Source organism: Semicossyphus pulcher, unplaced genomic scaffold, assembly GCF_022749685.1.
Source record: "Semicossyphus pulcher isolate SPU_LCO1_2020_fin unplaced genomic scaffold, fSemPul1.0.p SCAF_24, whole genome shotgun sequence".
NCBI classification, from domain to species: Eukaryota; Metazoa; Chordata; class Actinopteri; order Labriformes; family Labridae; genus Semicossyphus; species Semicossyphus pulcher.
The window spans coordinates 9,892,805-9,916,683 of NW_027211698.1; the positions used below are offsets into that span (position 1 = coordinate 9,892,805).

At 41.7% G+C, this 23,879-nt stretch overlaps 1 protein-coding gene across 1 annotated transcript in view; it reads left to right on the forward strand.

The window, feature by feature from the left end:
- Positions 1–2,227: 2,227 nt before the first annotated feature.
- The window catches only part of LOC138603395 (neuronal membrane glycoprotein M6-b-like), a 29,071-nt gene continuing 7,419 nt past the window's right edge, over positions 2,228–23,879 (forward strand). The window contains exons 1-4 of the mRNA XM_069675147.1: positions 2,228–2,381; positions 21,059–21,245; positions 22,725–22,884; positions 23,423–23,591. Coding sequence (XP_069531248.1) covers positions 2,312–2,381; positions 21,059–21,245; positions 22,725–22,884; positions 23,423–23,591 — 586 coding nt within the window. The 5' untranslated portion in view covers positions 2,228–2,311. The remainder of the gene's footprint in view (positions 2,382–21,058; positions 21,246–22,724; positions 22,885–23,422; positions 23,592–23,879) is intronic.

A 23,879-nucleotide genomic window follows, 5' to 3' on the forward strand; every position in this document is an offset into this window, starting at 1 on the left:
GTTAAAGGAGAGCCAATCAAAGCTCATATATATTTAAATGGGAGTTTAATTCACAACTAGTGGATTATTATACAATAACATTATACAACACACATGCTATAATTAACTCCTCATTGTGTGCGTTCTTTATTCTAATGGGAATAATCCTGACAGCGGTGAAGATGAGTGTCGGGTCTCGCTCCAACAGGCTCACCGGCGTGAGCATCGTCCCACACAAGCTCCATTTGTCAGCCGAGTGCTGATTGGATGCTTAAAATATCTTTAACTGTTAAATTAACAATGACGAGTGTTTAATTTTGCACACGCAGGCCATTTTGATGAGACAGAGGAAACCTTAAAAATCTAAAATATTTCCCCTGCTCTCGCCCAGATTCTCACTTTCTTACACTCTCGCACTTCTTTTTCGGTCTCTTCCTCTCCTTCCATCCTCTCCTCCCTCACTCTCGGCTCACCAGATGGAGAGGGGGCGGCGAGTGTGTGGTTGAGTGTGTGTGTGTGTGTTCATGCATGGTTACCCATGAGTTTGCATATTTACATCTCCTGCACATTTTGTCCTTATATCCTCCTACTGACGCAAAGAATGAAAAAAAACTGTTGGTTTTAATTGCAAATCAAGGGACGGAGGAAACAATTACATGACATGTAGTGCGATAAAAACGTGAATGAGATGGGGAGATTAAATAGGCATTTTAATGATGACATCATTATCGATTTTTTTATTTTTTTATTTTATATTGAAGGAATGGATGGGTGGGTGGGGGGCTTTGCATATTGAGACCCTGTAAGACAATAACGCATCACCAGAAATTATATTTAAAAAGTGATATTTGTGTAACCCTTCGATTCCACAGGATCCGTCTCCGGCGCGTTCCGTCTGCGCCGCGACCTCCGGAGTCGATCGCGGCCATTCAAGTCAATGATCGTAATTCCACAGCACGCTTCTGGGACGCGCCGGAGACGGACTGCGGCGCGTCCCAGAAGCGTGTCTCCGCTCTGCTCCGCTAAAGATACGCGCCAGGTCTATTTTTGACGGAGGCCGCGTCAAACACGCATCAAGCTGAACAGAGCAGATCGTTCCAAACAGGAAGTCACACACGAAAACAGCATACAGCATCCGGTCATTTCGAAATAAAACACCTTGTTCAGACCGAAACAGACTCCCGTTTTTCCCCGTTTTTTTTAAGATCAACACACTGAAATCTCTAAGAACACTTTTAATGAAGTAGTGTACTCCTCCATGGTAGAAGCACAACAATCACGAAATGATTCCAAATGAGCGGATAATCAACCTCGGATGTGCAAACTGAACTGTAGTTTGTGTGTTGCTCTGCTAACTTTGATGTTATCACGTGATTTCTCAATTCTCGCGCGATCTTCTGATCTCGCGAATCCAGCTGCTTGGGCCAGCGCTCCACTGCGCTGCGGACCAGACACGCTTCCTGTGGGCGAGGGCCCGCGCCGTTGACGGACTAGAAATGCGGCGCAGACGGAACGCGCCGGAGACGGATCCTGTGGGGTCCGAGGGGTAGAGTGGTTCTAGGGGTCATTTAGGGTCTAAATGAATTCACCCTGTACGACAATCATGAATTACAAGGAAAGATATTAGGAAGTATCTTAAACAAGAGCATAATTGCCTCCACTGTAAGACAGGCTTTCGGGGGCAAAATGTGGGGGCTAATCTGCATGTGTAAGATAAAAAGAATCGGACAGTCCCCGTGCATTTTGGGACCCTGAAAGACAAACGTGCATCACCACAAGCGATATTTAAGAAGTAAGTAAGACAATCATGTGTTGCTAGGGGAGATAATTGAGAGGTATTTCACAGCAAAATGTTTATAAGGGGTCAAAATGCATAATTTGGCATCACTTGGGGTCTAATATGCAACATAAATCTAACCTTTGCATCTTGAGACCCTTTAAGACAATCATTTGTCGCCAGCAGATATTAAAGAGGTATTTTAAAACTTAATTCTCTCCCCTGTCAGGAAGGGTTTAGGGAGCAAAATACATTATCTGGCATCATTTGGGGGCTAATCCGCATGTGCAAAATAAATCCAATCTGACAGCGCCTTTGCATCTTGAAACTGGATTGTTATTTCACATAAAGAGACAGTACAAAGCTTTAATAGGGGGAAGAGAGAAAGAGAGAGAGAGGGATGGGAGGGGGAGGGAGGGTGTGTACGAGGCGCGCGCGAGAGAGAGCGAGCGAGCGAGAGAAAGAGAGAGAGAGCATCAAGTCACCAGAGCAGGCTCCACCATCCACAGACTGTGAGGTACAAGTGCCACAAGGAGACTATATTACGCTAAAATAATGGATGGGACAAAGCCGGCCATGGAGTCCAACGCGGAGGAGACTCAGGAAGAGGGGCAGGAGAGCAAAGGTACGCCCGAGCAGCCGCTGACATTTGCGCGTTTTTCCTGTGTTTTCTTTGGAGACGCTCTGCGCCAGGCTGAGCGGTTTAACCTACTTGCAATGGCTTCTCGCTTGTGCGCGACACAATAGCGGTGATTTTTTTCTCTCTCTTTGGCCTCTCACCTATTCGAGGGCGATTTATATAAAGAAAACAATCTCTCCGCTGCAGATGATCGAGATTATTCCCACGATCCCAGGCGCAATTTGACGTTTTCTGTGTGATTTTGCGCCTTCAAAGGGGATTTGGAGGCTGATGGGGGAGAATAAGGGGGTGGGCGGGTGGATGGGTTGTGGAGCGTGGAGCGTGCACGGTCTGGTTTTATGGTGCATACATTAATGCCAATTTGCTTTTGCGTTGCTGCACCATCATGAGCTTATTTCTGCCTTAATGAGCGGCTGATGAAGAGGCGCAGCGCTCTGTGCACGATGCATTGTTTCAGGTGTGCAGCAGCCGCAGCCCCGCTTCGATTCTAATCGGCGAGCTCCCTCCCCTCCCCTCCCCTCCACTCCACTCCCCTCCTCAGAGGCTCGGTGTCTGATCTGACAGGAGCGTCATTTAGTCGACGCCGCTGCAACATAAGAAGCCTGTGTTTGTGTGCGCGAGACAGGAGGCTGCAAAAGACACGATCAACGGTGCACTTGGCGCAAAAATGATGCTTGCGTCCAACAGTTACGACCCCGCCGCTCAGACGTGTAAATGGAGCCTGTGTAGGGTGCACACATTCATATCAGGCTTTATTAAAGATGCACTATGTCACATAGTAACGTCATCATTAGTTTGGCGGCACAAAAATGCGCTTTAAACCCACAGTTCAGCGTGTTTTAGCGATGCTTAAGCAAGAAATTAGTGTAAATAGTGTTCACGCCAAAGTCCAGCCAAAAATTCGACGATTTTATCCAACCAAACTGTTGCTCTCTCTTCTCTGAGTCTGTGAATAATGTAGGTGTGTCTGTGTGAGGACGCAACGCCCGTGCAGAGTGGATGTGGCTGATGTGTTTTCATTGTGGCTTGGTAGTAAAATCAAATCCTACACTTTGGGGACGGCAGTCATGTGACTGAAGCAACCCTGACAACAGGCTGCTGTCTGATGTAGCATATAGATAACGATGGTGTAGAATAAGGGAGCAGAAAATTAAGGATGGGAAAATGAATGAGCTTTTTATTCACAAATCAGTGGCAATCTGGCATGATGCCTTTTGGCCTGTCGGCTGTTTGAGAGCGGGATAGTTGACACCAAGTCAGAGTGTACGGGCCTGGAGGGCTTTACACTCCACTCAAAGCATTATTCAGTGTTTCCACTACTTCATTTCTCATTCTGCTGCTCTTTCATACAAACAGGTGTTCAAATAAAAGCTCAGTGTGTGATAATATTGATATTTGAAGTGACTTTGAGCTGCTGCCTGTTAAAAAAATGTCACAATTTTCTCAGCAGATTTTTAGCTTTTTCTGACCTCAGCGCCCACACACTTCCTCTTTCAAATGTCAGCCTAATCGTAGCTCCTTCAGCACTTCTCGGACCCCACCGGAGTAACACTGCTAGTTCACAGGCTGTGTATGACGTAAGGTGCAGGCAGAAGAGTAGGGTGTCCCTCAGCAATGATGTTTTAAAAAGACATTACATCACCCTCTCCTGAGGCGTGCTGCTACGCACAGGCCACCGTCCAATGACAGCGTCCATCGTGCAACTTCAATTGAAAGAGCGGGCGAGTGACTTAGAAGACCCTGAGGATAGTTGAGCAGGAGGGGCGGCCATTTTTATACTTAACAATCAACCCTCTGACATCCTTAATCACCATTTTATGTTGAAGCAGCAAAAATATAACCCAGTTCCACCTCTGCAGCCCGGACTGATGTGCTCCAGGTGTGATGTTGCGCAACCGAAACCACCCACACTAAAGTACCAAAATAGACAAGATTGGAGGATGGCCTATTTGTTGGTGTAATCATTTGTGTGTGCCTTTGACATCTGGAATGTGACCATCAGCTTATAGCATCCGTTAAGAAGCTGAAGATTTACAGTGGGGGCAAGAAGGCAAGAGCTGCCATGTAAGGAGCTTGTGTTGGTGTGTGCCAGCGCTGCCTCTTCTGCTTCGATACAACAGAAAGCTGTAGGAAGTTATGGAATTAAGAAACAAAAGCACAACTTGTCAAAAACTTTGTATTTAACGATCAAAAAGAGGCTCATCAAGTATTCAAAACAGGCACAAAGTCGAGGGTATTAGGTTCTACACAACTTTAACAACACAGTCTTCCCTACAAAGTTCATTTTTTAACTGTAAAATATTTTGCTCAGTATATAACTTGATCACTACTCCTAAATAACCAAATTAAAGTTACCTTTATGGTCTCACGTGTTGATTTTTATTACTCTAAAATGTTTAAATACAATTGGCAAAACTCCTGTTTCAGTCAGTCAATATTTTTTCCCCCCACAAGACAGGAATAGTTTGACATTTTGGGAAATTTTGTTTCCACAGTTTTCTTGCTGAGAATGAGACGAGAAGATAGATACCTCTCACATACCTGTTTGTTCAAAATTTAGCTACAGTTAGCTTAGCATAAAATGGTAAGCAGGGGGCAGCAGCTAGCATCCATGTTATATGTTGTACTTTATGACACAATATTGAGCCGTTTGAGCTCAACATGTATGATTTTGACAGAGACTGTTATCTAAGCTAGCTGTATCCTCTGCTTTCAGTCTTTATGCTATGCTAAGCTATCACATTCTACCTTGTTTGTGTTAGACACAATTATTAGCAAAATCTTTAGACTGAAAAGTATTAAATATCATGAAAAGATATCAGAAGAGAGTCCCTTTGAGCTACACATGTATGATTTTGATAGAGACTGCTAGCTTAGATTAGCATAGCATGGAGACTGGAAGCAGGGGATACAGTTATCAAGTTATTGTGTTCTTGATTGCACCACGTCTCTGCATGACATTGAGCTGAGAGTAATTACAAACCGGAGAATGAACTCAGAATACAGGCAGGGTTTATAATCCTGGTGGTATTTGTGAGTATGGATTGATCTTTTTGCTTGATTGCGTCCTATAATCTCTAATCTGTATGTGCGTAGAGTTACACTGTGCTCCAGATAACGAGACATCAGCAATGCTCTCTGAGGTGCAATCACATCTGATTTCATTAGTATGAGACAGTTTGATTAGAGCGAGCGAGCACTTCCCACGTGACTTTATTTTTACCTTTAATGTGACTCCCTAAAGCGGCATCAAGTGTCCCTGAGTGCATTTCACGTCCCTCTTTCTGCGTCTGTCTGTCCGCCCCTTTGTTGTAAATGATTGGCCTGTTCACGCACACCTTCCACCCTTCCCTGTGCGTGTGTGTGTGTATGGGCCCGCTCTTACATAACGCAGCGCAGGCTCGCCCGCCTTTGGTAATAATGTTCAGATCAGAACCGTAAGAGATTACATCATCGTCTGGAGGGGTGCAGGTTTTTGTTGAATTTTCTGCATGGAAGGGCAGAGCTCGCTGCAGCTTCTGGAGCACAAAGGAAGTCGCTCTTAATGAGGCTTTTAAGTTGCTTTTTGCAAGAAAAATCTGTGATGTTTGACCTGACCTGAGCTGAGTGGATTCTGTGCTAGAGAGTTCATACATTTAACAAATTTAAAGGAGCTGGAAATAAAGTGAAGGTGAAAAGGTGACGTTTGGGTACAGTTCCCAGGCCATCAAAAGAAAATGTTACTGGTCCATAGAAATAGTGGATTGTCGTTTTTACACATCAATTTTTATGTGGTTTAGGCAGCTTCCAGCCTAATGCTAAGCTAAGCTAACTTACTGCTGGGTGTAGTTTCATATTTAACCTACACTTGAGTGGTATCAATCTTCTCGTCTAAATCTAAGCAAGAACGCAAACAAGTCTATTTCCTGAAATGTCAAACTATTCCTGTTACTGCAACACATGCAACAGTTTAGTACCACTTCCCATAACCTAGCACTCTAACGTAGCTTTATTTCACTTGAAAATACCTGCGTTTATTGGAAGATCCGGATAGATTTTGCATATCAGTAGGTTGGCTACTGTTTCTATGACTAGAATCACCTACTGTGTTCGTCAGCATCAACCAAACCAAAGTGATGGGGCAAGAAAAGTATTAGCATTTTGATTAAGTGTTTAATTTCACAAATTTTCAGCCCTAAAAGTTAAAACACACACACAAGAGATGAATAATTGAGTGAATAGATGAGTATTTTTCTGCTGAAGGAGTGTGGAGAAGAAGCATTTTAGGATTTATGAGTGAGTGACTGCAGCAGCAGTGGCCTGCAAAGTGGATTACAACGCATAACAACACTGAACCCCGGCAACAAGTTCATTCAGAAAAGCAGCAGAAGTCACCACAGGTCACCTTCTGATATTTGCTGTATGCTTTCACAACAGCGACAATGATCCATGAAGATGTTTTGTGCCATAATAAAATAAGTTGTGCTTGATCTACTGGAAGGTCAAGAGAGCATGGAAGGGAACGTGTCCAATATTTTTATCAGAAACACGGACTAAATGTCAGCACCAGCAGGAGGAGAGTCCAGCTCCTCTCCTGTCGCCTGATCATCAAACAGATTTTGGCCTTTAGATTCGAGGCCTCAACCTGAGCTCAGCTGGACTGTGTCGCTGAAGCTGACCCCGTTGTATGATAAAAAAAAATGGGGCGATATCAGAAAGCTGCCTTGGTCGACAAACTGTAATCCAGGACCACTGCATTTAACCACAGGTAGAAAGAATGGCCGTGATAGGAGGTGATTTGGACATTTTTAGCATGGACAAACTAGCATTGTGCTGCTGCTTTTCCGTTACACGCACTCCCACATACACTCTTAAATGCTCAGACCTACTGCACCCATCTCCTACTTGAATTTGTTACACATAACCACCTCTCACTAAGGCTGAAAGTCTCCCTCTTTTTAGTTTTCTCTCTTTATGACAGTTTTTCAATGGTAGGATCAGGAAAAGAAAGGCTCCCACACACCAGGTTTATGCCACCAGAAAAGGATTTAAGTGCAACTATGTGGTTTTTTATCACGTCTACATCTTTAAAGATTGATAACCCTCATGCTCCCCACTTACAAATCTGCAGATTTGTTCTATTTTCTAGCTTTCTAGCTCTTCTTTCTTGTCCTTCCTCCCCTGCTTATCTCTATTTCACACACACACTTATGCACACAAACCCTTCGCCTATTCTCCTCTTGCCCCGGAGGTGTGTGAGGTTGTGGGAGCATGTGAAAGCCGTCACACAGCGAGAGGCTCATGTGTTCCTCATTTGAAGCCATTTGCCCAAAGCATGCTGTCAGCCTCCATCTGCGCGTGTATGTGTGTGTCAGGGTCGGTGTGTGCGCTCTTATTTGTTTACGTGTCAATGACCAGGAGTGGTTTAAGGGAATGTCTGTGTCGGTGCTTTGCTTGCACCGTAGGAGAAGCTCTATTTTCTGCACACGTGTGGGCGAGACTGTGTGGTACGCCGTTGTGTTCCTATTCAGCCCTCTCAGTCCCCACACTGTGGTCCCATTTATATTTAAATCTGCTTTCTTTGCTTGCATGTTCATAAACCAAACAGAAATAAGCATGGCTGGGTTTTGCCGCCTCTCTTTTTTCTATAAATACCGATAAAGTTGGGGAAAATCCTTTAAAAATGGCTTACATAGCTAAAATAAAAAAGCAACTTCACATATTAAATAAAGTAGGGTAATTCTGTGTCGTCCACTTCAAAAATATGCCTGTGTAAGACGAGGGTGATATAAAACTTATAAAACAGTTCCCTAATGCTAAAATGTGTGTAACAATAGCAGAAAAGGAGAAGAGTAATAAAGTCAGTTGGCCTAAACTGGCTTATTAATGACAGTGACAGAGCAAATGTTCTCAAAACTTTACTAAAATAAGCTAGCACGTTACACCTTAGTCCTTATGGCTGAAATTTACAATTTAGCTTACACTAGCAACTGTATTTAAAGTTTGCTAACATTCGCCACCAAATCTAAAGTTTGATAACATTAAACATTACCCGTAATATCCTATATTTGTGATTATATAACATTAGCTACCATATCTAAAGGTTTCCCACATTAGCTGCCACATCTAAAGTTTGCTAACGTTAGCAAACATCTGCACTAAATCTAAAGTTTGTTAAAATTAACCATTGCCCAAAAGTTTGTTAACATTAAACATTACCCAACATATCCAAAGTATGCTAACATTAACTAACAATAGCAACCATATTTAACTTTCTCTACCTTAGCTAACATTAGCTAACATACCTAAAGTTTTCTCACATTACTAATCTAGGCACCACATCTAAAGTTTGCTAACGTTAGCAAACATCTGCACTAAATCTAAAGTTTGTTGACATTAAACATTACCCAAAATATCCAAAGTATGACAACATCAACTAACAATAGCAACCATTCTTAACTTTGCTTACATTAGCTAGCATTAGCTACCATATCTTAAATTTTCTCACATTAGTAATTTAGGCACCTCATATGAAGTTTGCTAACATTAGCAAATATTCACCACTAAACCTAAACCACTAAACATTAAACATATTAAACTTTGCTTACGTTAGCTGGCATCAGCCATCATATCTAAAGTTAACTCACTTAGTTAACATAGCTAATACAGTTCTCTTTAATTAGCAAACATTAGCACCCATATAAATAGTTTGCTAACATAAGCCACCATTACTAAAGTTTGCTAACTTGAACTACCATAAGCCACCATATCTAAAGCTAACATTAGCTAACTTTAGCCACTAAGTTCAGGGAAACGGGCTAACATTTGCTACCACATGTAAAGTTTGCCACCTGTAATGTAATACTCGACCACATAAGACTGTAGCATCACAGTAGTGGACTTGCTTGCTAGTTTTCTTTGATTAAATCTTCACTGGATTTGTCTTCTCAAACGTGAGGATTTGTTTTGTTTTTTTCTTTGCTTGATGTCGTAAATCTAATAACTTGAATTTTGAACAGCTGGTGTGAGAAAACACGACAGTTAAAGACGTCCAATTGGACAGCAGGCAGTGGTTACAGGCAGTTTTAAAAATCATCTCGTGTTCTATAGATTAAATGTAAAGCTGAATTCAAAGTGAAAATAACTGTGCATCCCCAGAGAGAACAAAACTGTATTCTGAATGCATCACTCTCCACCAATGCATCTATGTTTGTACCCCCGTCTGCAGTGGGTATATGAATAGCAGCAAGTGGCAGGTTGGCACAGCATGCCTTGTTCCTGAGTGATGCCAACCTCCTCTGGCCTTCCTCCATCACCCACTGATGCCCAATCTGCTCCTCTCATCCACAGCCCATAAAGAGCCTGATGCCGATTAGCACTCGTCATCGTTAGCCATGGATGCCATCGATAAATGACTGGGCCTTTATGAAGTGTAGGTCATTCTGTGTCTCAGCTGCAGGCCTGTTAAGCTTCACTTTGAAACAGTTTTTCTGTCATTTATGATGATATAAGGTTCGTTTACAACCATGAAAGTTAAAGAGCAAATCATATATTAGCATTCATCACCAATCTCCTTAAGAAATTTGTCTATTTTTGTTGATTATTTTACATATTTCTGAAATAAATTATCAGAGTAAAACCAAACTATGTCAGCTTTCACAGAAATTGCATCTGTATCACAGTTAATGGGAGTCTCTGCAGTTACTCATATTACGAGTACACGCTCAGTTGGACCCTTGTGCCAACCACACACACACATAAACTCTGAGCCCCTGAGGCTGAAAGTAAGTGAATCTTCATAATCACATCAGGGGGGAGGAGGGTGGAGAGAAGGCAAAGGGGCCAGAGGAGGGCCACCGACTTCTTTGACATCTCAGGGAAAGTGACGTTAGCCAAGTTGGTTGCGTAACCGCTGAGCCATTTAGTTAGATGGCACGGCACTTCTGGCCAGAAGGGCCATTTTATATTTTGGTGGAACAGAACTCAAACTAATGGCTTTCACTCCGCTCCGCTGAGCCAGCAGACGGCAGCTCAGGACAGGTGACGCTGCCTCTGACAAGGAGGAGATGAAAGACAAGAGAGATCCGTTTAGAGCGTTGTCAAACTGTGCAGGCGGTCAGTGGACCACTTACCCTCTCTGTTTGTCCAGTTATTGCACACTACAAACTAAACTGGTTCAGTAAATTAAGTAGCAATATCTAATCTCATGTAAACATTAGACATTTACCAACATATCTTGCTATCATTAGCCAACATATCTCAGGTTTCCCAACATTAGCCACCAAATATCGCTAGCAAGACAAAATTTGAACCATATCAAGTTTGCTAACATTAGCCACCATATCTCAAGCTTCCTAACATTCGCTACCACATCTTGCTAACATAACAACATTAGCCACACGTTTTCGAGCATAAGCAACCATATCTTCATAAAGTTAGCCAACACAGCTATTATATCTCAACTTTGCTAATGGTGGCAATATATATACAATATATTGCCGATATTAGACACAGTATCTTAAGTTTGCTAACATTAGCCACCAAATAGTGCTATCATAAGCCAACATTAGCCACCATATCTAAAGCTTCCTAACATTAGCCGCCATATCTTGTGTACTTACATGACATATTGGTATCATGTGCCTTCATTTGCCACCATATTTGAAGTTTGCGAGCATAAGAAACCATATATTCATAAAGTTGACCAACACAAGCCAACATATCTCAATTTTGCTAATGGTGGCTACAATATATTGCCCATATTTGCCAACATTAGACACAGTATCTTAAGTTTGCTAATATTAGCCACCAAATATTGCCAACATAAGCCAAAATTTGCACCATATCCAGTTTGCTAACATTAGCCACCAAATTTTGCTAACATAAGCCAAAATCTGCACCATGTCCAGTTTGCTAACATTAGCCACCAAATGTGCTATCATAAGCCAACATTAGCCGCCATATCTAAAGCTTCCTAACATTAGCCGCCATATCTTGAGTGTACTAACATGACATATTGCTATCATGTACCTTCATTTGCCACTATATTTCAAGTTTGCGAGCACAAGCCACCATATATTCATAAAGTTGTCCAACACAAGCCAACATATCTCAATTTTGCTACCGGTGGCTAACATATATTGCCCATATTTGCCAATGTTAGCCACGGTATCTTTAATTTGCTAACATTAGCAGCCATTTTGGACTTACTAGCTCTATTTTTTGACCTTTTATTTTTTTAGCCTTAGCATAATATTTGGTTTCCATTTTTTTTTCTTCATCTTATTTCCCTTGTGGAAGAAAAGTGCTGTCATATTTCATGTGTTAGTAATCATTAGCGTGTTTTCAATGATCACTTTGATCATCCATGTGTTTTTAACTTTTCTGATTAATTATTTTGTTTTTAAATAAATTTGCTTGTAATCGTTTTTGGCATTCACTGGTTGGAAGTGTTGATGCCAAATGTGGTGGATCAAATGCAAACATGCAAACAAGCTGATTGTAATTTGCACCAGATGAACAGTTTGTGTGTTTCTCTGCATCTGTGAGCATCCACTCTCATGCTCGCCCCATCTGTGTATGTATTTCTGTATGTATCTTTTTTTTTTGTGCATTCAACATGGGTCAGTGTGTTTGGTGTGTGTCTTGGGAGTTGAGTCCCTCAGCCAGCTGTCAGAGTTTAGCCCCGATTGGCCCCAGAAAGAGAGGGATGGAGGGAACCGACATCCAGCAGATCAGCAGGATGAAAGTATTGATCACGTAGCCGTGCGCCAAAACAGGATTTGAGAGTCGTACAGTCCATCATGCTCAATTACGCCTGGCCAGATGCTGACCTTGTGGCATTCATAATGCTGCAAAACCAGCCAAGGCTTTCTTTCAAACAGAAGATTAGGGTCACTTATGTACAGTGGGGGGAAAAAAAGAAAAATGGTTTGTGGATTGGACTTGTGACGGGGACGGGCGTCATCCTCTTATCATATTGTGTCCTCTTGATCAACGGCGCAAACAAGCCGATTACTGAAAATATTTGCTTTGATAACGTGTTGCGTAGGAGATAAGCATGTGTGTTAAGAAGAGGAAAGAGGTATTAAAGAGAGGATTTTTTTTATAAACAGGAAATGAAAATTTTGGATTTTGGCTGCATGAATACTAACTGAACATTTACCAACAGCACAAGGTACATTTTCACATACATCCAAAGAGCTAATGCCAACAAACTGCTGGCAGAAGTTGGTCTGACTGTGAGGGTAAACAAAGGTTAAATAATTTAAAACTTTTACTGGAAAGAAAATTAATATCAACTAGTTTTTTGAGTTGTTTTTCAAGCAAAAATGCCGGTGTTAAGATTGGTGTACTTCTCATCCATATGACACTATGTTCATTCTTTACATATGGGCTGTTGACACTTTACACAGGCACTAATGCTACTTAGATAGGTGTAGGGAAAGGATTGCAGTTTAGGCTAAGATAATTACGTTAGCTAACATTGGACTTTGTGCATGAATCACATGACTCCAGAAACATAAGTGGCGATACGTAAGTGGCATTACGAAAGCAGCGATACAAAAGTGAGGAATACCAAAGTGGCGATAGAAAAGTGGTGATGCATACGTAATGATGCGTAAGTGAGGGGGTTATTTAAGTGGCATTAAGAAATTGGCCATATGAAAGTAAGGCATACGAATGTGGCTTTACAAAAGTGATGTTACCTATGTGGTAATAAGAATGTGGCGATACAAAAGTGAGGAATACGAAAGTGGCGTTACGAAAGTGGCGTTACGAAAGTGGCGCTACGAAAGTGAGGAAATGAAAGTGAGGAAATGAAAGTGACGTTACGAAAGTGGCGATACGAAAGTGAGGAAACGAAAGTCACGTTACGAAAGTGAGGAAATGAAAGTGAGGAAATGAAAGTGAGGAAATGAAAGTGAGGAAACAAAAGATCCGTTACGAAAGAGAGGAAACGAAAGTCGTGTTACGAAAGTGAGGAAACAAAAGTTGCGTTACAAAAGTTGTGTTACAAAAGTCGCGTTACAAAAGTTGCGTTACAAAAATGAGGAAATGAAAGTGGCGTTACGAAAGTGAGGAAACGAAAGTGAGGAAACGAAAGAGAGGAAACGAAAGTGGTGATATGAAAGTGAGGAAACGAAAGTGAAACTTCATACGTGTTGATTCTACGTGTATCATTCTTGGTGTTATGAGTATAATTACACTGATTTTATATTCGGCTGTTAACATTGACAAATTCTGACAACCTTCACCCAATACTGTGCCTGAATGCATCACATGTAATAAGTCACAGAGGGCTGTGGTCACTCTGTATTAGCTGTAAAAAAGTTGGTTAATTTGAGTTAATGGAAACTAAATAATTGAACTGTTGGTGATTGTTCTGGTAAACTCTACGTTTCTGATGTAATGATTATTTTTAGTGGTGTCACAGCTGACAAACAAGGAGAAAAGCTACAAAAATAAGAGCTGAAAAAAAGGAATTATCCCTGAAGGAAACACAGCTTTGTTCTTGACTTCAGGACGATGCGGTTTTGATGTTCTCATAAAAGCTCAGAGGAGCATTTCATCCTGCAACTCAAGTGGAAAGACGGAAATCTCCCAGGCTGAAGTTACGAGTTTGTGTGTTTGTGTTGCTGTGGCTCAAGTTTGCTGCCATCAAACAGCTGGGGCTTCTTTTTCCTCCATCCCCCTTCCACCTCTTTCTCCTACACTTTCCCACACCCTTTTCTCTCGCAGGTCTTCCTCAACTCTTGTGGGAAATGTACCCATAATGCACTGTGAGGAAATTGCCCCATAATGAATACAGCGCTTCTAAATTGGAATACAGCCGCAGGCAGGGACCAGACCGGCCGCTGAAATATTCACAAAGCTTTATTAACGCCGTTATTCCTGGCAGATGCACTGTGCGTACGAGCAGTTGGCGATAATCATGCTGTGCCACTGAGTTATATAGTTATAGAAAATGATTGACTATGAGGGCAGTTGATGTCTCTTCTAACAGAAGCATTTAAATCTGCTTTATAGGCACGGCAGAAAGAAAATAAAAGAGAGAATGTAACAGTTATCTCAGTAACTATCTACTTAGAATCTTAAATATCCTCGTGACAACAGGACAGTGAGGCGACGTGTTTGAGGGATTACATCACGGCGTGGGTGTCAGGTGATTGACAGGAAGAGGAGCATAATCACAAAGGACGTCAACAATCGGTGACAAGTTCTGATTACAGCTATTTCTAGTCTGCGTTACACCTCGTTCAACCAATCAAAGAGCCTGAAACATTCTGCAGTAAGAAGACAAGAAATATGAATGTCACGAAAAATGAACAAAACCAAATGGAGGTTTTGTATTGACTGTGTGGAAAATAAAAAATGTGTTTTGGAAAAGTGTTTCTTGGTGGTTTGCTGCCTAAACTCAAAGCTGCGAAAACAATGTATTTATTTAAACAGTGGAGGAAATCGCTTTAATGTAAAAGGAGTTGAAGTTTTGGCTTTAACAGCTTCAAATTTACTGTTTTGTGGCTGTAATTTGTGTAGTTTTCCAACAAAATAACTGGTATAAATCCCGCTGTACGATACTTCCTCAGAACCATACAAAGACAGTTAAAGTGAGCGACAAGCTAAACAAAACATCTTCAGAGCAAGATATTATCTTTAGTAGTTGGTGGAGACCAAAATTAGAGCCAAAAGCAGACTTACATTCAACATGTTTACAGAAACCCCAAAGAGTCCCATAGAATGCTAATGTTGCTACATATTGTTTGGACATGTAAATAAGCAAGTTTTAGCTAAGAAATTCGAAGCTAAATCCAAAAGGCAACTCGACTCGGTCGAAGTTCTTGAAGACGTTTCACCTCTCAAACAAAACGCTTCTTCAGTTGTACACTGACTGGTGGATGGAGCTAGAACTATAAGCCTCTGTAGGTCATTAGCATGCTAATAGATGTGTAATCAAGGGTCAGTGGTTAACCCAGGCCTAATATCAGTTGTTGTTAACCACTCCGGTGTTGGTGGGTCATTGGGTTCACGTGAGGGTGGTTTCAGCTGTTTAGGCAGAGAATACAAACTGCATTGTTAGAGGGTGACGGGTGGAGTCTTCAGCCACCACCTCTGTTAAGGGATGGTTTTTCAAGCTTAACAGAAGCCCTTTTATACACTGCGGTTCCGCCTCGGCGCCGTAACGAAGCTCCGCCATCATGCAACCTTTGCCATTTTACATTGGACCACGCAACGCCGGCGTAAAGCCGCCACAACAACACATACACAGCGCTGTTTGACCCTGCCGGCTCTGCAGTTTACACAGACGACGTTTCGCCTCTGTTACTTCTTCCAATGCCGGCTCAGAGGCGGAACAACTTCGCCCCACTGTTCCGCCTCTGTGCGTTCTACATAGAAGAGTTCACAGAGGCGTAATAATCCTGCCGTGAACTGGCAGTGTAAAAAGGGCTATAGATGGCTTCCTTAACACCTCTTTCAAACTAGTGGTCTTCTCTGGCTGGTTTGAACGCTGACTGTTGGTTACAACATCTATTAGCATGCTAATGACCTACAGAGGCTTATATTTTTAGCGCCGTACACCCGTCAGGTGAGAACTGAAGAAGCCTTTCGGAAGGTGAAACGTCTTCAAGAACTTCAACCAGTTGCCTTTTGGACTAGGCTTCAAATGACCACTTCCTTGATGACTGAGAACCTTCAGACTTTTAGCTAGGAACTTCCCCACAACGGCTACGTAAGGTTATATATTAGCGTTGTGGCTTCTTCCCAAAAATACTTAAAAAATAAAGCAGGTTTATCTGTATCAGAGTGGAAATGTTGAGATCTACTGCACAAGAAAAGGTGCAATTTACACATAAATAGATACGCTGATGATTGAATTATTCGAGCGCATAATCAGAATATGCTGCGGGCGTTTTAGACATGACGAACAGAAATCAAGCTGGATGCAGTTCAGTTTGTTGTGTATCTCTTGTATTATTAACTCTTTAAGTTCTTGCAATGGATAGAATACGGCGATCTTCTGTCTTTGATGTAAAATCTGTTTGACCTACTTCCCAAAATTCGCTTCCTTACACCCTGATCCATCCCCACTTCCCGTCTCTACTTTCATCTCTTACATTTCTGGTTCAAATTGCAGACCGTTTAGCACCAATCTTCAGGTTTGGATTGAGGTTACATCACTCTACATCAGTGCATGTGTGTGCGTGTGCGAGGACTACGCTACCGCTGAAGTGGGTCGTGGGTAACACGTTGCGATGGCAACTGCTGTTCGCCGGCCCTGGGGCCAAGAGCTGCTTTTTTCCGCTTTGACTTTCTCTCTCTCCGCTTCTTCCTTTACCTTCTTCTCTCTTTTTACTCTTCCTCTTTGTTTTCCTGCTTGCTTTATATCGATCCCTCGCTCAGCCTTCCTCTCCATTCACCTCTTCTGTCCTCTCTTATACCATCCTTCCCGCAGTATTTCTGACTCTCCTTCTCCCATGCTCCTCCCCAGCCTCTATTATCAGGCTTTCAATTAACTGTCACCCTCAGCCGCAAATTGAAATCCTAATTTAAGCAGTGGGACATTTTATAGTTTTTGGAAGCACTTTTGAAAGAAAAAGAAGCTAACAGCGGGGGGATTTTAATCCTAATTGCTACTCTTGTCTGTCAAATTATTTGCCTTTCTGTTGCTTGAAATTACTTCAATCTTTTGTAATTCTACATTGGCCAGCCCGGCTCAGGCGGCCTGTGAAACGCTCCCACAACCTGATGCACGGTCCTCGGCCTGTGACTGTAGAGATGATATACGATACAGCATTGTAACAGTAGCGTAACATATTGTCTAAGCGATTAACTCCAGCTGGCTCACTGTAAGTACAGCGTGGGCGCGGTTGTATTTCAAAAAGAGGGCAGGGAAGAAGAGACGAGAGGTGGCGAGATGCAGCGAGGTATGAAACGAGAGCGACCGGCCTGGCTGTGTCACCTAAATTCTACTCTAATGAATAGTCCATTGATTTCCATTAAGGCCGGCTGGAGCTGACCACTCCGGCCTGTCTGTTTCCCATTAGCGGCCTTTAAAACTGAGGCTGACAAACAGTCGTAGCCACAGGCTGGACCGGATAATGGGCCCGTTTGGTGTTTAAAAGAGACCTGTGAATTCATCCATGAAGCCGCATGAGGACAGGGAGTCAGCAGCAGGAATAATATAAGCCTATGCTCTCTTGGATTTAATCTTTTTTCTTAGAAGAAATGAGCTACTGCTCTTATCACCTTAAAAAGAGGGAAAGTGAAAGTTCAAGACTAGGACGATAACGTCATGGAAATGTGTGATTTGCATTTAAAGAAGCAGGATGATCCAACGCTCTTGCAGGTTTTATTCCCTCCTCTAAATAAAGAGCGACTCACACACTACATTACCTGTTGAGATTGACCTTTCGTGGCAGACTGGAGTGTCAGTGAATAACAGCTCTTAAACAGCCTCCCGGTCGTAGTTGTATCGACCACTCAGTCCATTGCACCTCCTCCCTGGAGGCCCGGCCTGTTTCTCAGCTCAGGATTTTAGAGCCATCCAGCCTTATCAGCTGCACCTCTCCATCAGCCCGCTTCCTTCATTAACATTAATAGGATTTGGATCTATTATGCAACGAGCCTCCGCGCGGTTACGCAACACAGAGTCCTCAGCAGAAGCGAGAGCACACTTTGGGAGCGGAGCGGTTGCATCTTAGAGTGATAAAAACCCAAAGCCATAAATGTGATATGGAGAGGAGAGGTTTCCAATGTGTCCGCACATGACCCCAAACTGAGGTCAGGAACTGGCCTTGAAAAATGGGTCATCCTGAGTGAACAGAGCACAAGAGGTCATAGGAGAGAAAGTCTTTCTGTATTAAGACTGATACAAAATAAAATGTGAAGATAAACAGTAAAAATATTTGAAATTGTCAAGTTAATGTTAATTATCAGCTGTTTGTTGATGATCATAAATTGTAAAATCTACCAATCATGTTTTATACTTTTATTTTATCCTGGAAACAACTATCTTGTTGTTTTACAAGAGAGTCAGCCAAGCTAGCAGCTAACAGCTCTGTTAAGCTGCACTCCCAGACAATGTTGCATGAGCTAAATGCTAATGTCAGGGTGCTAACCTCCTTAGAAATGAAAATGCGTATGATGTTAAGTAGATAAAATACAATGTTTACCATCTTAGTTAAGCGTGATTACATGCAAGCGTTTGCTAATTAGCACTTAAACCCAACAAACAGGCGATGGTGATGGTCAGCTGTTTCAGATAATTGGTCATAAACATACCAGACAAAGAGTGAGATTTTGATCAATGATGGCTAGCTGAAAAGTTAATAGATGACCAAAGTTATTACAAGTTTTCCAAATGAATACACACCCTAAACAAGACACTACATCCAAGCTAACGGCAATTTAAGGCACTGTTTAAGTCAAATGTTGCTTTGAGCTAAATGCTAATGGCTAGCTGAAAAGTTAAAAGATAAGCAAAGTTGTTACAGGTTTTCCAAATGAATACACACCCTAAACAAGAGACTACATCCAAGCTAACGGCAATTTAAGGCACTGTTTAAGTCAAATGTTGCTTTGAGCTAAATGCTAATGGCTAGCTGAAAAGTTAAAAGATAAGCAAAGTTGTTACAGGTTTTCCAAATGAATACACACCCTAAACAAGACACTACGTCCAAGCTAACGGCTATTTAAGGCACTGTTTAAGTCAAATGTTGCTTTGAGCTAAATGCTAATGGCTAGCTGAAAAGTTAAAAGATAAGCAATGTTGTTCCAGGTTTTCCAAATGAATACACACCCTAAACAAGACACTACATCCAAGCTAATGGCTCTTTAAGGCACTGTTTAAGTCAAATGTCGCTTTGAAAAGTTAAGTTATTTAAAGTTTTCTAAATGACCTTCTCCTTTGTTAAACACAATCAACACCAACATATTACAGCTAAGGTAACTGCTAACTATTCTGTTACCCGACCAGGTCAAATGGTGGTTTCAGCTTAATGCTAATTTCAGCATGCTAATATCCTCAAAACGACAATGCTAACTCCCTGTTGTTTCGTAGATATGATACCTGTAACGCCTGATATAACCTAGCTTAATGTGTTAGTTTAGCATGCTTGCATTTGCTAATTAGCACTAAACTCCACAGACAGTAACGGCTAATGGACAAATATTGATTTGACAGTTATAACAGTTCATTTTAAATCACAAAACACATGAATGTAAATATTATATATATGAAGAGTCATTAAAAAGTCGTCTACAATTTCTCTCTGGTCCAAAGCGGTGATCCAACTGACTTTTGTAAGCATTGATAATATTGATCATTTAACCTCACAGGCTGAAATCAATCTGCTCTTTTAAACACGTCAATAACAACCGTCCCCGCGCCTGTAACACCACCTGACCCTGTTACAGACGTGAAGTAGGGAGGGTACAGAACAGATTTGACACATGTAACATGGCCAGTGATGTATTCAGCGCTTTAGATATACGAACATGTAGATTCAAACTTCAGAACATGAAATAATGATGCTTCACAGTTGCCAATTGGAGCGGGTTGTCATGGAAACAGCAAAGTGGCACACAGAACACAGTTCATTTTGCCTTTTATTCCAGAGTAACTTCCTGCTTCTGCTGGAGGAGCTATTTTTACCGGCTGTTATATAAGATGCGACTCTTGTGCTCAATACAATGTGTTATTTTCCCTCCTTTTTATTCCTCTTTGTGCTCTTGACAGATCGCACCGCGGCTGTGCTGTATCCCATGTAGCTCATAATTCACTCGGGTAGCTTCACACGCGGGCACGGTTAAATGCAAATTTACTAATTTATCATCATCATTCTGGAGAAACAGCTCGCGCACAAGGGATAATTTTTAGATTATTTGTCATCATGCTGGAGCTGTGAAAAATGAATAAGGAAAAGATTAAATTATATGCAAAGTCTGCAGGCCAATTTATGCTCATTTGCACATTTTTAATTCCACTGAAATTAAAAATAATGAAGCAAGTCATAAGTCTAATTCTCACTTTGATCTGCAAGCAGTATTTTAGAGGTATGACGCTACTTAAATGTCACTATCTGATGCCCTAGAAAAGATGGCTAGTCATTTATTCAGGATTAGGTCATGAGTTATTCATAAAATTTGGTCAAAAGAAGGAAAACTTTCTCCAAGACAAAAAGGAAGGAGTGGTTTTTTTTTTTAGCAGTGTAGGATGTGAGCATGTAGCACGGCTTACATGTAATATTCAGCACTCCCAGCTGAGCTCAAAGCGAACGCACACTAACTGTGAAAGACGCTATGATTAGTCGCTCGACATGCCTGACAGGAAGAAGTGCAGCTCTTTCTCTTGTAGACTCGGAGAGACAAGCGTGACACAAGAAGAGCGCGCACACACACACACGCCTGATTCATCCCCGGCAGTATGAACATCCGCGCAGGTTTCTGAGAGAGTAAGAATCAAACAACAGTGGACTAAAGGCCGAAGAGTGTTGCAGCGAGTGTCATCACCAAAGCTAATATGAGCTAGCATGTTGCAGCAGTTTGCTTTTTTCACAACGGCTCAGTTACAAGCATAAATTTCAGATCTGACCTGGATTGTTGTATTTTTAGCCGTAGGGAACAACAGAAAGGCATTTCCATCTCTGAATTAAGCATTCTCTCTTCGTCTCCCCCTGCAGGATGCTTCGAGTGCTGCATCAAGTGTCTGGGCGGGGTGCCCTACGCCTCCCTGGTGGCCACTATCCTCTGCTTCTCAGGCGTGGCTCTGTTCTGCGGCTGTGGCCACGTGGCGCTGACAGGCACCCTGACCATGCTGGAGAACCACTTCTCCAGGGTCACCACGGACCACGCCACCCTCGCCATGGTGTAAGTGCTCAGTGTAATCCAATTAGCTGACAAAAGCTGTCTTTATCAATGAAATCAAACACATAATGGAATAAGGTGTTCTGCTTTATGCTTCACATTAAGTAGCGGAGAGACCAGGAGGATAATATCCTGATGATTGTTTTCAAAAGATGAATCATTGATGAGCTCTTGGCACCATTAATGGTTTAAGCATGAACAATCTACTGTAACTACCTCCGCAGTTATTAAATGAGTGAAGGGGAGCCTCCGACATTATCTGCTATGATTCAAAATACCCTAGCTAAATTACTAGCCAAAATAGACCGTGTATTGGTACTCAATGAGCTGCAATTTAAGCTACTAAAATTAGCTCTTAAATGTTTTAAGAGCTTTATCATGTGGGTTTCTCAAGCTAAAGCTAAGCTATGTAACTTTTGTTTAACAGCAGTCGCCAATATCACAATTTAACATTGCACACAAGAATAGTGACTAAGTCAATTAACAGACTTAGTAATGTCACATATGTCAGGTCATACGTCTCTTAAGTTAGCTTCCAATAGAGCTACAGGTCATATTTATTTAAAGATGGCTAATATAATATAAGTGACCATGAGCTACTGGTCTTTTCCAGGTTAGCTTGCAGTTGTCCTGCTGGTTAGCTACTGGTCATAGTCAATTTTAGCCTTTAGCTAGTTGTCGTATTTTTGCTAAAGTCAGCCAAGACCACAAATATTCCTGGTCATTTTTCTAAAAAGGTAACAAACATTAGCCATTAGCTACTGGGCTAGTTTTGACTAAAGGTGGCAAACGTTACCCATCACAAGCTTCAGGTCTGGTTTCTTTAAGGCTAGCAAATATTAGCCATCGTAAACAATGGTCCTGTTCCTCTCATGTTAGCTTACATTAGCTAGCAAAAGCAACTGTTCCTGTTTCTCTAGAGTTAGCTAACAATAGACACTAGCTAGTACTAAGCTACTGGTCATATTTCAAGATAGCTAATAAAAGCTACCATAAGCTACTGGTCATTTTGTCTAAAGTTAGCTCAAAGTGGTCCTGCTGATTAGCTACTGGTCATACCTCTTTTAAGATAGTTAAATTTAGCCTTAAGCTACTGGTCTTATTTCTTCTTATAGGCTACTAGGTTACATTATCATCCGTGAAATACTGGTAATATTTCGCTTAAGCAAGCTGTGGTGGCAGTTACTGATGGTGAGATCGATAAAGTTCTTTGAGAAATGAAGATGTCTTTTGATGTCATTTATTGCAGAATAGAAGATGGGTATAAGCAGTTCCTGTCTTTCTAACGTTAGCCTGCACTAGCCTCCATAAGCTACTCATACGTCTCTAAAGTTTGCCAAATTTATTCTTTCTTTACTGACATTTCTGAGAAATCATTTTGAGTATTAATCTAGCCTGCACAGGGTGTTAAAGGCAGCTTTTAAAGCCTGTTTTTGGTTAGATTGTAACATTGTTCTTTATTTTCTGTATTTGTGTGTTCAGGATCCAGATCTTTCAGTACATCATCTACGGCATTGCCTCTTTCTTCTTCGTCTACGCCATCATCCTGCTGGCTGAGGGCTTCTACACCACCAGCGCCATCAAGAAGGAGCTGCAGAGCGACTTCAAGACTACCGTTTGCGGACGCTGCATCACTGCCTTCGTATGTCAACACACACACAAGTAGCTGCTGCAAACTATCGCACCCACTGACCCACTTACACTTTAAATTAAAGCCTCTAAATGAGAATTAATTACTTTGATGCGCTTTTTATGCAGTTGTTGCTTGAAATAATGTAAATAGGCACACAAAAATAAACACTGAATTACGAGGCAGGACAAAGGTCATCATGAAAGTGTTGGAGCGGCACAATCACACACCTCCACTTCACATTTATGGACACACAGAGACACATAAAAAAGATATACACCAGCACTTGTGCACATACACAAACACTCCACTAGAGCCCTTGAGGGCAACTCTGGCACAGTTTGTCCTTTCTAGCCTGATTACTCTAATTGCTGCAGATGTCCAGTAACATTAGCTTTAACACTGACTCTCATAGTGCATGTGTGCGGTGGGTGGAGGTCTTTAAGGAATAATATTAACCTATTTTCCTAATGCAACACAAACTGGTTGAAACAGTTCCTAATGACACACTTTGAATATGTCCTCTCTTTCCTGCTTCTACTCACCTCAGTTCATGTTCCTGACCTACATCCTCTTCCTGGCCTTCCTCGCCATCTTCGGCTTCACGGCAATACCCGTTTTCCTCTTCTTTAACATGTGGAATACCTGCGCTGCCATGAGGTCTCCTGACGCCAACATCACCTCGCCTGACTCCATCTGTGTGGACGTAAGGCAGTACGGTAAGTTGTCCCACTTTCATCCCACTAAAATTGTGTACATTTTAAGTTTGTCTCTTTTACCTCGGTTAATGTTTGCAGACAGTTATCACAAAGCTTCATAAATGTCTTCCTCTATCAACTTTTATTGATTCTGTAGTAGAAAAGTTCAGTCAAGGAATCAAAGTCTGATCTGAAACAATGCTGCAGTACTCCGGGAGGGATATTTCCTTTTGTTACATTAATTATTTTATTCTTATAACACCACAAACTTTTGCTATGGAGATTGGCCGTCTCCAAGCAACGTTTCTC